Here is a 16,300-nt window from a genome sequence, read left to right on the forward strand (position 1 = left end):
TTTAAAGAGGTATCATGCAAACATGTTAACTGTCATTTCAAAGCCTTGTTGTTCTGGCTGCATTGATCCATCTGTATTCTACAGAAAGGATTTTAGAAAACTGTCTTTCCAGTGTGAGAAAGCATTGATTGCACTGTAAGCGGTGAAGCCTTCTCTATGTGCGCACTGTTGTGCTCTGTGAAATCTTTATTCTCTTTCATGAACACAAAGCAGGCTCAGATTCAGGTGAACAGGTGTGAGGAAGGACTATGGGGTCACTATCTCGCTCAGGTTGGACCCAGTAATTTAGCTGAACTGAGGGATTTTCTTCTCCCTGCTACGACAGGCAAGACAAAAGAGCCAACTTGAAAGTGGATAGGGAATAGAGGGGAATGGATAGTTTAACTAAGATGAAGGAGTTCAGTCGGCCAAAATGCCCACTTTGATTAGTCTTTACACTTGCTCTAATTGAGCATGCATGTGTGTGAGTGTGAGTCCTCCACTTGTGCGAAGCAGACAGTGAAGTTTGTGCATCTGTGCATGTGTGTCGGGACGTCAGTGTTTTTTTTTTTTCATGTTGTAAAACTCTCCCTCCCCTCACCCTCATTCCTCTCTCAAGACTGAATTTGCTTGTCTTCTCAGCATGAGTGTTTAATCTTTTCAGGCTGTTGAATCGGTCCAATGAATGAGTCCCCGGGTCCTTCTCTCTAGTAGCCCTGGAGATTATTCTAAAGCACTAATCGTTGAGCAAACACAGCAGTGTTCTCCCATTCCTATTCTACAGAGGCCACAGTATAGCACAACTTCGTCTTTCACTTCCCTCCACGTTTTACGCCCTGTGTAGATTTTTTGCTTTTTGGCCTGTGTAGCCTAGATTACAGCTCCTGAGAAACAGATCCCTTGACTCCCCCCTTCACAGCCATGGTGGAAAAATGAACCAAGCAGATACTGAGAGTTTTTTATTTTATTTGTTCTTTTATAGCAAGCGAAGTGACATGTAATTTAGAGAGCATTATTTCCAACATTGTCCCCTGGAACCTTTTATGTTTGTGGGTGTGTTTGTTTTTTAATTAGATTGTCAGTAGGGAGAATCTGCCCGGCTTATATGATGGTGTCAATATCCTTGGATTTGGAGCTTCGTCAATATTGTCTGGCCCTGCCGCTACTAACCTGAACAGGCTGCTGGCATTTGGTGTAAAATAAATATAGTGATTTGTCTGTTTTGTTTTCTCCATATCTTCGTCGCCTCTAAGAGAAGTTTTATTTACACCTCTCCGCATTTGATTTTGTGTGGTATTTGCTTTTTTTCCCAGTTGTGGCCCTGCTGTGGTCTTTAGAAGTCATGTTGGCTCTGCACCCGGTGGTGCACATGTAATTTTATAGTCATATAATGTGGAAATATCTCACCAGTGATGAGACACTGGTATGCTGCCGAGCGATAGAGACTGATCTGAGAGGAGTGGGTGTTTTCATTTCAAGCAAAGATTACATTTTGATGATTCAGAATTTTTCCAACATGTTTGTGTTCTAGTCCGTCATCAAACTTGTTGTCTTCTGGGAGATCGCTCTAAAAAATTGCACTCCTCTGTTAACAGCCAAAAATGTATTCTATAGCTTGCACAGTAAATCACCTCCTGATCAAAATCAATCTGTTGTGACGACCTTTTCTTTCCTTGCTTGAACAATGTCCCGAGAAAATCAATGGTACATTATACTCATAACTTTTATATATTTTCTTCTCTCCTCCACAGAGAAAGCTGCTGGCCATCTACCTCCACAATGACGACAGTGTCCTCAGCAACGTCTTCTGCTCCCAAATGATGTGCGCTGACTCTATCGTCTCATACCTGAGCCAGAACTTCATCACATGGGCATGGGATGTCACTAAAGAAGCTAACAAAGCCAGGTACTGTACTGAAGCCAGTCAGAGGGGTGGGGTGTGTGATTGTTTTTTCAGGTAACCTGCTGGTCAAGGAGCTGTGGAATTTATCACTGATCTCTGTGTATTTTACTGCCTTTACTCAATATTGGAGCCTGTGGAATAAATTGAAGCAGAAATGTGTTTGGTACTAAATGGGGTGAAAACAGTAATAGGAACACCTGTGTAGTATACTTAATAAAAACAAATACAGATAATCTTGATATAATAAATAATAAATACCTGTATGACCTCCTCTAACCCATATACTCAATCAGGGCATCCAGTGTGCCACCCTCTTGAACTCTATCCTGGCAAACATACACAACGCTCTTTCTTTGGCTAACACTCTTTAAAACCCACCTTTTCACAAACGCTATTGACCATTAGTTTCATTAATGGCAGCTAATATTTTAACTATTATTTTATTTATTTATTTATTTTTGTCCTAACTCTGTAAAGTTGCCGATGGTACCTTGAATGCTGCTATGTAAAGCCAAGTTATTATTATAAGTAGTAATAGTAGTATTATAATTTGCAACAGCACCTTAAACTACCTAATTTACTCAATGCAATTCAAATTGAGACTGTGCCAGACAGGTAAGGTTTTAAGCAGCAGTCCATAGTCTAAAATTTAAAAGTAAAATCTGAATATCTAAATGATAGCTCACATCTCTTATTATATAGCATGTAAGATTCAGTTGTAGAGCTGAGTGTAGTGATACCCTCTGCTCTCTGAGTGTCATAATTAAACCAGTGAGAAAACAGTTTTGTAATTTGAAAAATGGCAAAACTCTAAGACCCAGGTTGTTTTAAAATATTGAATGCCCTTTAAACACTGAATTAATTCTCCATCTTCAGAAATCCTGGCACCTGTGTTAAGTATTGCATTTCCCCAGCTGTAAAGTTTACTGGAGCAATAAGTGAACGTCTAAGCCTGGACTACATTCTTAATCCTTATGTTTTATTTATATGTGACTCACTGTCTGGAGGAGTTGACTGTTTGCATAAATACTGAGGTGTATCTAATAAAGAGGATATTAAAGAGGATATTAAATGTTTTCAGCAGGAGAGCTGCTTGAAGTGTGTGCAGAAGCTTCTGCAAACCACCACAAAACCCTGTGAAGAAAGCTGTTTGGAACATGTTACTGTCTTGTCCCTGTGTCATTGTTATTGTGTTCATTAATACCTGCTGCACGACATTGTTTTTTAGTTTTACAGTCAGTATACCTTAAAGTCAAAAGACTGCAAATGAAATCTTCTTCCTTGTCATATCAGTGTATGGGACGCTTTTAGAAAATAACATTAAATTGCCAATTTGAACTGAAGCCCGTTTGACATACAAACAGCGTTTTCACAACTATTCGCATTAAAGTGGACATGTCCTTAATTGCTGGCATTCAGCTCTCACTCTATCGCTCACACCCTGCATCTCTGTCTTCTCTTTCTCTCTTCAGCTTCATTCTCGTTCTGAGGCTCCGAGGTTGCATGCTAACAAAAGGCGTTGTGTTTGCATGGTGAGGCCCCTGATTGGGCAATCTTGACTAAGCTGTCTGAAAAGAGGGTCAGTGGGAGATGAAGAACTCCCTTGGCGTCCAAACATCTCTATCTATTAATTTATGCTCAAAAGTCCTTGTGCCCCCATTGGCCTTACCGATCTGTGCAACACCGTTTTATCACACAGGTTCTATTATAAGCATTAATATCTTGCATTGGATTGCATTATTGCAAAATATTCTATATAAAGTAAAAAAAAGAAAAGTGGACTGCAATGTGTGATAAACAACTAGATCCCCTGCAGGTGCAAGTGTTGAGCAGTGAAGACCTGGTGGTAAAGGTGGACCTGCTGAGGGCTTGATTGGGTTTACTCATTACATTGTGCCCCCTGACAAACTAAGTCCTCTCCTACTTCCTCTCATCTTTCTGCTACATCTTTTCACTCTCCCCATCCCCTTGTAAATTGTTTTCTTTATTTTCCCTCATCTTTATTCCTCCTCTCCTCCAGATTTAAGCCTGCCCTCGGGTAGGAGCCATTTAAGAAAAGACTCGCACCTTGACCTCACCCCTCCATTATTTCTTTTAAGGAAATTCCCTCCTTCCCTCATTCCACTCTCCCTTCTCTCCCATTAGCCTCCTTTGCTTTTTGCCCCAGCTGAGCCTTTTTATTGCACATTAAAAGGCAGGCAACATCTGGAGCTTTTCATCGCACACAGCTAGTCACAGCTTCGCTGCTAACGCATGCATGCACATGTGCACGCTCACTCACTCACACACAACACTGCCTGGCTGCATTCTCACGCTCTCTGGTTGATCCAAAGTGACTGGTGATTGGCAGCAATCACACAGGCCGTTAGAGAGGTATCCTGAGTGTGTTTGACGAACCTGCTGATATTGGAATGTGCCTGTTGCTTTGCACTCGGTATTCTCTCAGGCCTTCTAGTTAAATGATTAATTATGCATAAATACAGTTCTGCTGATTGGATATCAGTGTAATTGTCACCCATGGGAAATGAATCTGATATGTTGCACAGGCGCTGTACTGTCGTTGCATATGGCAAATATTGAAACTATCAGTAGATAAATGCACTGAAAGTGGATCATTTTATGAGGTTGTCATACTTCTTCAAATATACACATTTTATTTAATGCTAATTTAGTACCAACATCTCTAGAAGCACTAAAAAGTTTATTTATGCGTCTTTATTTGTATGTTAATTATTTTGTAAAGATTTGATATTTGAGAATTTGACAAAGACCTAAGACTAACATGAACACCTTAACAATAGACTGCTGCTCTGGCTGCAAGTTTCTGTCCAAACCCAACAGAGCTTGTGAGTAAATTGGCAAACCTCCACCCAAACCCAACTAGAATATAATTTCAAATTTGCTGTCTGAACCAGGCCCGACTTGCTTGGGTATCCTCACTCTATTGTACAATAGCACTACAATGCACATATGCATGTTATTCACAAGGAGTCAATATGTGTTTTAACCTTTAAGCATAGGGACAAACCAACATGCAAACCCCTCCTTGACACTTGACTTGTCCTCCTGACATCCTCCTACCTGCAGACATAACTGGTTTTAAAGAACAAAATAAATGTCATTTTCAAATCAGAACACGTCCATGTTTGCTCTTAAACAAATTGTGTATGACACAGTGCGTTATTAAGCATCCGGTTCCCATAGTCCTCCCATAAAGGTGGCTGCTGAAGAAATTCCCTGCAGTGCTACTGTACTAGTTGGACTCATCAGCTGCTCAGTCAAGCAGCTGTCAGGTCTAACCAGTCCACTCGCATCTTCTCACACAACCTTGATGTGAAGAAATGTTATGTGACAGTCCAGGGAAACATTAACTGTTTTCGCTGTCTTATTGTGCAGCGTGGGCTGGGAGATGGGTTGGGTGAGAAATTAGAAGCTGTCAATAACATTTACCAGTGGAGCGGAGTCTTTAACTCACATTAGTTGCAAGTTCCACGCAGGTGTTTCCTCTACAAGCATTTACCCCCTGAAGGTTTTTAAAAGGCCACAGGTCTGGTACGGACTAGGCTACATTCTTTACCATGTTATGTCTTGGCTGGATGAGACTGTGATGAACTGTTCACCTCAGTCCTTGGAGTAGCTTGACTTCCTCCTGCTCTCAGTGTGTTGTGTCCATACTTGTTCTATGGGCAGATTTGTGAAGTGTTTCATATACTGATGCAACTTCATTGACGGTGGATATGTAAAGGATTCAGGCTGAGTTTTCAGATTGAGCAGTTTTTATGTTGTGTGATGATTTTTTACTAAGGTGGAGTGATTTCCTTTATTTTGAGTTTGAAACTAAAGCGGGTTGGTTTGTGCTTGATGGGAGATTTAGGATCAGGTAACCCTTCAAGTTGGTGTCCATTGTTCCCTGGCCTTTCATTACAGGTTAGAGTTTCCCTGTGGGCTTTTGTTATGGTCGGCCTCGGTCAAGGTCTGAACGGGGACAAATGTCAGGACAGAAGGATCAGTAAGATTTAGGGTACCCAACTTTTTCATTGCAAGACGTGGGTCATTCAGAGTTCAACATTTGGAGAAGTTTGAATCATATTCCAACAGCATCTCTAATTCTGTTCAGATGCAGTCGCTTCCCTTGTTTTCACAATCTTTCAGTCTGCCATCCACATTTCCCTCTGTACCAGTGTAATTATAACTTTAAAAAGTACCACAATGAGCTCAAATACGCAATTTCACAGTTTGAAAAGTCTGAAAGTAGCTGCTGCGGCTTTGGCCTCATGTTTTAATGAGTTACACCGCCCCCCCCTCCCCTCAGATAGCATCCATTCCATCTATCTTCTTCCTCTGACCTGCTGTCCCTCCATCCATTCCATTACCTCTCTATTTTACCAGCCAGTTATTAAAGTAGATCTTATTAAAAGGCGTGAGAAAAAGCTAATCTATATTTGCATTCAGTCTATAGCAATTCATTAATATTATGACATTTACAGGGAGCTTGGCAGTGCCCCGGCTGCCTGCTACCCTTTTCCCTCTCTGAAATGTTAATTTAAAAAGTTCTGTCTTTGTAATGGAATAAGAAATCCTCTCTTGCCCTATCAATTCTGGGTGTCTGGTGAAGAATACTAATTCATCTTTGGTTCCAATTGAGATAGCATGTCACTCTGATGGAATAGAGAAAGACGGAGATATTGGTTTATAAGTCCAACGCCACAAGTTGTGTATATTTCTCTTTTCTGATGAATTCTGAAAAGATGACCATTTAATTTTCACATGTTGTAAAAAAAAAATATGAATGTCCTCATTGTGTTCACATATTTTGTATTTATTTCTTTCATGTGCAGCATTTTTATTTTAAACTGCAGGCTGTGAAATATATGTTCGCTTCCAGAACAAAAAATAAGGTGAATAAAAAGAAATTGATGGATTTATTTATTTTTCTTCCAGACTACTCACCATGTGCACGAGGCACTTTGGAAGTGTGGTGACACAAACTATACGGACATACAAAACAGACCAGTTCCCCCTGCTCCTCATAGTAATGGGCAAGCGAACGTCCAACGAAGTTCTAAATGTTATTCAAGGTAATTCCTACTTGTATAATATGTAGAGATACATTTGTCTGTAATTATTGGAAGAAAAAGATAAAATTACACTAGATTTTGATTGATAGTTTTATTATCTTCAGGTAATACGACAGTGGACGAGCTGATGATGAGGTTAATGGGAGCCATGGAGATCTTCACAGCACAACAGCAAGAGGACATCAAAGATGAGGTGAAGTCTGAACTTGATCTGGAAACTGTTGACGGCAGCTAAATACTAATGTCCTTCTCAAAGATGTATAAATTTGTTTAGATTAGGTTATAAATAGGATCTCTAAATTTGAATTTATTTCTCCAGTTGCGGAAAGGTTTTGTTTTGGACACAAGAAGACATCTAGTAACAACTCAAACCATCCTCAGTTTGATAACTGAAGCTACAGTCAGCTGAGCCAGTCTTTAACATCCTGCTTAAGTAATAAAACAACATGTTGGAACAGATCAGACGGCATTGTTAAACTAGGTCACATGTGTAATGACAAGCAGAGAGTACGGTATCACGCCACCTCTTTTGCATTTATCTCTAGTTTGCTGTGCTAACTACAGTCTTTGATTTTGAAAAGGTGCAAGTTTCCTATTCACTGCTGTGTGCAGGTAACACAAGTCTGCTCTGTGTCTGTCGACTGCCTCTTTTACTCCAAAAGAAAGTGGACAAACACCACTGAAGGATACAATCCTCCCAAAAAAATTTGCGAAGAGTGGTAATGGTGTTTCATGTCATGACCATGAATGTGGGCCAGTATGACTCTGGCCCACATTCGTGGAGCAGCTCTCCACACTGTCAAAGACTTTCACCTAAACCCCTTACTCATGTGTTTACCCAGCAACATCACACAAGAGAGCATACGACACAATAAGCATTTCTGTCCAGGCAAGTTTTCTATCTGTGTTCACATAATTCAACAAAGTTCTCTTTTTTCTTTTTCATTTGAAGAACGTAAGATTCAAAAAGGACACAGTGAACTCTTTGACCTCTTTATGACTACTGTATCTGTAGATGACAGATGTCATGCCGTATTAGGCGCTTTGCAATCAGTCAACCAAATGGCCTCTTAAATAATACTGATGTGAGAGTCATAGCATCTAAGTTATGGGAACACTGGTTAAGTAATTAATCTTAGTCAGTCATACACACCCTGAGGGTTAAACCTCCTCAGGTTGGTTACTCACCATTCAGTGACAGTTAAGTGTTGTTATTATTGCTACAATTCTCTGGCTTTGTTTTGGATTTACGGCTCTTGTCACATGAAATAATCATTAATGACAAGAAGAGACGAGAAGTATTTAGGGTTTGGTTAAGTGCATGTTCCAGGTAAGACTGAGTCATAAAGTTGACTGTAAGTTCAGATTTGAGACTCATTTGAGTTTTTTTTGAATGAGTCCCTTTTTTAAATATGTTAACCAAAATATATCTTTTTTTTTTAAAGATATAAGCTAGTTTTCCTATAAAGCTTCTTTTTTTCATATTACATACACATTATCAAACGTTGACTGTTACAAGCTGCTATGCAGGAATAATGCTACTATTAAATAGTTTTCTTCAGGCAATGCATTTTTAAATATGGAACTAAAGTTCTGCAGACAGCTTTCACTACTACACAGTTCACTTGACACCAAAAGAACTGACATTCAATACCCGGACCTATTCACACTTAAAGACTTCTTTGGTTCACTACCTCAGAATGTATATTAACCTAATTGTCTGGTATCACCAAATAATAAGTTGTAGTTGTTTGAATATAATATCGCACATACCTCGTATGTCACTTTGTTTAGATAAAACATGAATGGAATCCTTCATACTTGGCTACATTTTAGTATTTAAAAATATTTTTTGAAAATGTGCATCTTTCTTTTCTTACATATGCTAACTTGAGTTTTGAACACCAGACAAAAATCACTTTGTTTGAGATGTGTCTGAGAAATAAGAAACCAAATATGTCATGGTATAAATGTGCAGTAAAGCTCTAAAGTGGGATAAGGACCCAGATATGATGATGAAAGCATAAAGTTCAAAGTGATTATTCATGATTACTAAACTCTACCTTGACAATGCAATAATCCCACCGTCACTGTAACAACACTCAAACGTTAAAGAATTTCCAAGCTCCCTTCCCTCTTCCTTTTCTCATTTCTTCCACCTCTACCTCTCCAAAGGAGAAGTCAGACACAAAACGCAGACGCCCACCCAACCCAGACATTCCACTTTGACACTGACTTTTGTGTCTGTCTGGAAACGGAGCAGCTGGACGGCCACATTGTGTCTTCAACCAACCGTCACTGACTTGCCAGTCATTCCTATGGTTGTCTGTGTTATAGCTTAGTACTTACTAACCAACTGACTACTCACAGCAGGTTTTGTGGTTTGTATCTGTCAGCGTCTTGGGCCATTCCAAGGATATTTGACTTTCATTTCATGTGAATAATAGCCAAAACTAATCTATGTCCCTTTTTGGGATAAACAGCTGGTTTTTGGAAAATACTCTGAATGAGAAACATCTTGGTGTTGAGGCTAGCACCTTGGTCAAGGGGACAAACATACATTAACCTCCATCAGGGAGCATGCACAGTCCAGAGTAAGGAGCTGAGGTCTCACCTGACTGTAAAGTGAAAGTGAGACACTGAGCCATAGTTGTGCCCGAAATTAAGTAACATGTGAAATTTGCAACAAGTAAAATAGTTCCAAAGGTGAATCCATGTCTGCTAAAGTACGCACTGACCCCTATGATGATGTCACGTGCAGCCCAGAACTTGACCATGTGACCGTGCTGACAGCATGCCAGTATGGTCAACCCTTAACCCATTGGTTCCTAAATTAAACAGCAAATTAAAAACAACTCTTTCCATTATTTGTTGTTTGTGAACAAACCTTGAATTAATTTCTTACCTCTGGGCCTCTGAAATGAAGGTTTATCTTTATGACCAGATGACGGTACGTCTCACCATCTCGATCAGTTGCCAAGAGACAGAAGTGAAAATTCAGTTTCTTTTTTTCCTACAATGATGAGGTCTTTAAAACTGCTTTCTATGGAGAAGCTACATGGTAGATTTATATTTTTCTTCATGCCTCTGGTGCAAGCAGACATACAGTACATTGAAAAGTTTTTTTCATCAGGGCAAAATTAGTATCCAACAACTTTCTGTGCAACTTGTTTGCGTGACTCTGGGCCAGTCCATTGAAGGGCGCCACTTTTGATGCTTTTGTCCACTTCCACCATTCTTTTTACAGTTTCCTTTCAATGTTCGTCCATTATGCAGACCAAAAGCACAAATGTATCCTTTGCATTTTTACGATTGAATGCAACAATACTCACTGTTCTTTTGCTTAGCCGCACAGTAGTCCACTGATCATCACAATAAGCTTCCTTTGCCATATCCGGACTGGCACACAGCATGGGCCCTCAGAAAATAGAAAACTAATGGCTATGCACTGTTAGCACAATGACCACTTGTATTTGGTCCCCAGTCTTTATGAAACACTTTGTAGCCACAGCAGGTAGAGAGAGAAAGGCCGCCTGTCCCCGTCCCTCTGTACAAACAGGAAGAGAGAGGCAGAGTGAATGAGAGAGAAAGGGACGGTGAAACTGAGATGAGGAAACATAAAAGACGCTTGTGGTCTGGTAAATGACAGCCCGGTCACAATGAATTCCCCTCTGGTGCTACTCTTTCATACCTGGTGTTTGTACGTAACCACACGCTCCATGCTGCATTTTCCTTTGCTCGGTTCTTTTTGGCTCCCACACCCACCAACTCAGCTTAGATGTTTTGTCCCCATGTGTATCCTTTATTATCTTGTTAGTTAATGGACCCACTTTCTTTTTTTTCTCCTCCCTCCACCCAGGACGAGCGCGAGGCAAGAGAGATGGTGAAGAGAGAGCAGGATGAGGCCTACCGTCTGTCTTTAGAGGCAGACCGCAAGAAGGTACTTTCGAAATAATACTAAGGAAAATATCTGTCTGTTTTATTGGCTTTTAATAATATCTTTGTTTCCTAACATATCTGTCAGCTCCTAGTAATTTTTTAAGTAAAACCAAAAGTTTACAGTATTTCTGTGCTCTTGAGTTAGTTGCATTATATTAAATGGCCCATCTAAGTTCAACAACAACTTTGGGTTTTAAAAAAAAACAACACTTTTCCTGTAATTTTATGTTAATTTAGTTAAAATGGTCATCCCATCTGTTTTCTCACTGTGAAATAATTTCTCATGCTAACAACCCTTTTATCATATTTAAGGCTCAGAATAAGTCTGTAGTTCGCTGCTGTTGCCTCAGACAAAGAGGTTTGGTGGAATTTTGTGTTTTTCAGCATTTTCCTTGATTTCTCACAGATTTCATAGATCTTGATGAAAAATATTTTGCAAGTTTAGAGGACTGATATTTATGAGTGTGTGCAATTTGTTGCAGAACCAAATAAATATCTGGATCTAGTGAATTTAAAAGTGGTTTCATAAGGGGACTGATTCTGTAGTTGTGTAACTACAAAGCTGCTCGTTTGAGCTATGATTTGCAGTTGTCCTGATGCAGTGAAGATGAAGGGGCAGTTTGAATTGAATTTCCATAATCAGCTGTTCAGTACTAAAAAAATCTGGTTAATTGGTTCACTGTCCACAACAAGTCATCAAAGCAAAGTTGAAACCTGTGGGCAACACAGCAACAGTCATCAGCCCTTTTCTTGGTTTGATTCTGGTTCTGCTGTTATTTTTTTAGAGAGAAGCCCAAGAGCGAGAAGAGGCTGAGCAAGTTCGTCTGGAACAGATGAGAAAGGAGCAGGAGGATGAAAAAGAGGTGAGAACGCAGCCGTACACATCATACTCACATTTTTCAAATTTGTCAAATTAATATTCCATCAGTGCATGGCTGATTCATTTTTGCCATTCTTTATCCGCCTTGCTGTCACTTCACAATAATGAACAGTCAATTAGATCATGGTTTTGGTGCAGTCTGCCAGTCAGTGAAGCATGTGCAGAGTGGATGAACAGGCTCACAGCCATGGAAGAAGAGTGAAATATCCTAATTACAGTGAGGCCCATCCCTGCCAGTGGCACCTGACATACACACAGTTATTGTTCTATTTAACTGCTGTACATTGGTATAGCGCGCATTCGCATATTGAAACCTAGCTGAACAAAGGACTAGGCCGTCCATGTACACAACGTACATAACCCAAGCAAACACACACATTCACTGGAAAACAATTATTGTGTGTGAAGAGGGGGTGAACGCGCACACATACACACATACAAAGAGTGACACACTGTCACGCATGCAGGAAAAACAATAATCGTCTGTGTGGACAGCACCATTGTTGTTATATACTCTTTATTAATACAGTGTAGTCCTGGCTGATGGTTGTTTACTCACGAGCACAGAGCCTCAGGCACTGAGAGGTATTAGGTGACCCGGCTCACTCAGGTGATTTGTCTCTTTTCCGTTAAATAGACGACAACAAAGGAGCCTTGGACCAGGGGCCTTCTTAATTATATCACTGTCGTCCTTTAACCAAACTGTGTGCACGCTTGTTTATTCCACTGAAAGGGAAAGCAACCATGGCCTACTTATATCAGTTTTCTCTGCCCAAGAATCATTGTTTCTATGGTGTCATCTGTGCCAACACGCTGCCGGGATATTCATTAATATATCACAATGGCTATGGAGTTTTAAGTTGGAAACGGGACATGAACGCAACTTTTCCTGTGTACACAAGTACCCCCACAGGCTCACAGATACACAGACAGAAGTTATATCGGAAAATCAAAGAACAGTATTTACACAATTTCAATATGATTGATTATTGTTTTTGATATTAAGTTTGGTGCATCACTGTGCAATCAAGGCATTCAATTTAATTTGTTTCTTTTCTCAGTCTCTGCAAAATAATATAGTCCATGTAGGAAAACAAAAATGTTAACAATTAATATTTACTGCTTGAACATTTACATGAAGTAGAAACCTATTAATGTGCTTGATTATATTATTATATGAGATTACAAATGCAGCTCCTCCATCTAAACATTTCAGAGGATACTGCTTTTTAAATCCATCCTTCCTTTTTTTATAATACTGAGTGACTGGTTTTTATTGTGGACAGATTCCCTTGTGACCACTAGACAGATCCATTTGAAGGCTACAGACATTTAGTTTAATTTGTTGTTTTACCACAACAGTAACAAATGTTTAGTATCCAATCCCCAGTGTTGTTGGACCGGATCTGAAAAATGCATCTGCTTTTGAACCTAAAATATTTTTTTGTGTTTGTTGTTTACAGTTTTCCTATGAGATTGCGAACTGCAGACAACAAAACCAGTAGTTACCACCAGAGAGAAAACAATACTAGAGGGAGCGCGTTCTCTGTGATTTTGTGCCTTCGTGCAGAGACAAGCGGCGGTGGGTGGGGTGCGTGTGTTTCATGTACCTGTGTGGGTTGCCTTTACTATTTACCTCCTTCAGGGGGGTCTTAGCATACAGTTGTGTGACTGTCAGGTGCACCTCCTCCCCCCACCCTGTCCCCATCATCTGTTTGCTTTCTGCGGTTAGTGGAGTGGAGCCGGAGAGGCAGATAAATGGACGGATAGATGCTTGTGATTGTTTGCGCGGAGCAGCCGGGCCCCAGGGCTCAGCTAGACGTGTGTCCTGTTGTTTCTTTAGGGACGCTACCTCTCACTTTTGAGGGTGTTTATGCTTGCGTCTGTGGTTGACAGTCTGTCTGCATTTATATGTCCACCACCACACACACTCCTGCCTGTTATTTGTGTGTGCGTGTGCATTACTTTATCCCTTGGGATGCCTTTAACTCAAGTCAGCATCAGCTCTTACACCTGAGGGAGCTGATGGCGGAGCGGCACGCGCCCTACCCTGCCCACCCCAACACCCGAAGCTGCTAATGAGCTACTGTTGTACACTCTTATGAAATATAATTGCATTATGGTGTGTAAATAAAGCCGGGGCGTGTTGTCACAGCATATGCTCCCAGGCTGGCCAAACAGGAACAACAAGCTGGGGGGAGGAGGAGGCGAGGGGCAGGAGCAGAGCGAGGAGGAAAGGCTCGGGGGAGTAGCTGACGCTCTGATTTTCAGAGCACAGGAGAGCTGATTAGCTTCACTGTGCAGGAGGACAGTTGATCATTGTCTTTGTACCACATAAACCACCCTTATGATGTGGTGTAAACACTATAACCAATTTATGTGTCTGAAAGATAAAATGTATTAGCTCTTATGATACAAGACTTGAAACTATCTGAGATAATCAGCAGGCTCAGTCTCAGACTCCCCCTCACTGAGCAGCAGTATAAGGCAGCATGAGAGAGAGAGCTAGGAGCACACTTGGCTGTTTTTAACATATTGAAATGCTACTTGGCAACCTTCTGGGTGACACCAGGCTTCAGGGAACAGGGTGAGACACAGGACAACTAATTTAATAACATTCTCTGGACACGAAGTTGCTTTAATTAACGTGAGGCAACAGTGCTGCAATCAGACTCTGGGAGCAACTCGTTGGCTTCTCCTTCATTCTTATTTGGATAGTGTGTCATCATCTGCATCGCTGCCAGTGTTACCGTCGAGTCTTTGGTTTAAATTTTCTATAAACAAGAGGGAGAGAGAGTGAGAAAGAGATAGCGCTTTGTTTTTATAATAACACTTCACCAAATCTCTTGATTTTTTTTTTCTTGCATCCGGGAGGACTGTGTATAAGCTCCCTGGCTTCTCTCCTCTCCTGCACTAATCCATTTAGTTTTATTCTTATGTGTCTATTATAGGGAAAAATGTGATGTACAAGTAACACACATAAAAGAGTTGTAGAGAGGTGCTGTTGTGTAAAGCTAAATTAGAATAATGCATAATGCATATTAGGTAGGAATTTGTCGTTGTTTTGATCAATGTCCCACTAATACTATTGGTTTGATTATCATTTATTCCATTTCATTTCTATTAATTAATTAATGAATAGCCTACATTAAAATATTTTATTGAAATGAATGAGTTAATAGCTCATTCAATCATTTGATTAATTTAAATGTTATTAATTGAAGTTATATATCCTATTATGAATCATAGTCTCCTGTGAACAAAAGATACAAACATTTTTAGTAACTTTTGTAATGCAAATAGGCTTTAAAAAAAAAGAACTCTAGCTCCAGTGATGACAGCTGCACCTCACTGGCACCTGTATGTAAACATTCAGTCAACAATGAGAAGCTCTGTGTATAGAACATTTGTTCTGTTGTGTATTATTATGCAGTGTCTAGAACATGCATCATCTTGCGAAGTGAAGAAAAACCTAATTCTAAAAGTTGGAGGAATTTCAACAGATTTCTTGTGATGAACATAATAGAAATCTGCCCAACTCTAGTTAGATCATGTAGAGTATCCAAAATTGTCAATGTGCTGTACTGACCACTATACTGGATTTGTCCCAATCTTTCTTCCAGGCAATCCGCTTGTCATTGGAGAAGACGCTACCGCCAGAGCCCGCCGAGGAGTCTGGAGAGCAAATCAGCAAACTGCGAATCCGCACACCAAGCGGCGAGTTTCTGGAAAGGCGTTTCCTGGGCAGCTGTAAGCTCCAGGTCCTTTTCGACTTCGTTGCGTCCAAGGGGTATCCCTTCGATGAGTTCAAGCTCCTCACCACCTTCCCTCGTAGAAATGTGAGTTTAATATCAGATGCACACGTGCACCAAAATCACCCTCTTATGCTCATATACAGTCATACCAGCAGTGAAAATGCTGCAAAGACCAACACGTGATCTGTTAAATTTACAAGTGGAGGGGTGAAGACTTTTTTTTATCCTAAGATGGGAGTTGAATTATCCAGTTGTCAGAGCACCAGAGAGGAGCAGTAGCAGGTTATGAAGTGTTCAACTAAAGTCTCTGCTGGAGAGATCCGCAGCTGTAATTGGCCTGTAGCTGTAAAGGGGCCTGTGCTGAAACTCGGGTGGCAGCTGTGAGTGGAGACAAGCCGTTAAGATGATATGTTGTGTTGGTTTGACGATTTAGTTTTTCTTGCCTTTTCATTATTCTTGTTTGCAGTGCTTGTGCGCCACAGCAGCCCCTGAGGATCACTGCCTTTGTTTACGCATACCTGTGATGGTGCAAGTTAAGCCGCCTGTTTATCCATCCACCTGCGCACACGTAATATTCAGTGAATATTAATTAGCAATCAGTCCGTTGTGAATACAGTACACTGTGACTGTGTGAGGATACAGTTGTCAGCACTGACAGTAGTATTCTCTGTGGCTCTTCTGCTGACGTGCGGCAGCACTCACTCAGCTACAGCCCGTCATTTGAGAGTTTGGTCGCCGCGCTCGGTGGTAACGAGCTAATGAGCAC

The 16,300-nt window shown here is 40.6% G+C and overlaps 1 protein-coding gene across 1 annotated transcript in view; it reads left to right on the plus strand.

The window, feature by feature from the left end:
* faf1 (Fas (TNFRSF6) associated factor 1) overlaps positions 1–16,300 on the plus strand; it is a 59,940-nt gene that overhangs the window by 35,770 nt on the left and 7,870 nt on the right. The window contains exons 13-18 of the mRNA XM_069522067.1: positions 1,731–1,885; positions 6,824–6,960; positions 7,065–7,153; positions 10,820–10,900; positions 11,685–11,762; positions 15,403–15,618. Of these exons, the coding sequence (XP_069378168.1) occupies positions 1,731–1,885; positions 6,824–6,960; positions 7,065–7,153; positions 10,820–10,900; positions 11,685–11,762; positions 15,403–15,618 (756 nt within the window). The remainder of the gene's footprint in view (positions 1–1,730; positions 1,886–6,823; positions 6,961–7,064; positions 7,154–10,819; positions 10,901–11,684; positions 11,763–15,402; positions 15,619–16,300) is intronic.

Source organism: Paralichthys olivaceus, chromosome 3, assembly GCF_024713975.1.
Source record: "Paralichthys olivaceus isolate ysfri-2021 chromosome 3, ASM2471397v2, whole genome shotgun sequence".
Lineage (NCBI taxonomy): Eukaryota > Metazoa > Chordata > Actinopteri > Pleuronectiformes > Paralichthyidae > Paralichthys > Paralichthys olivaceus.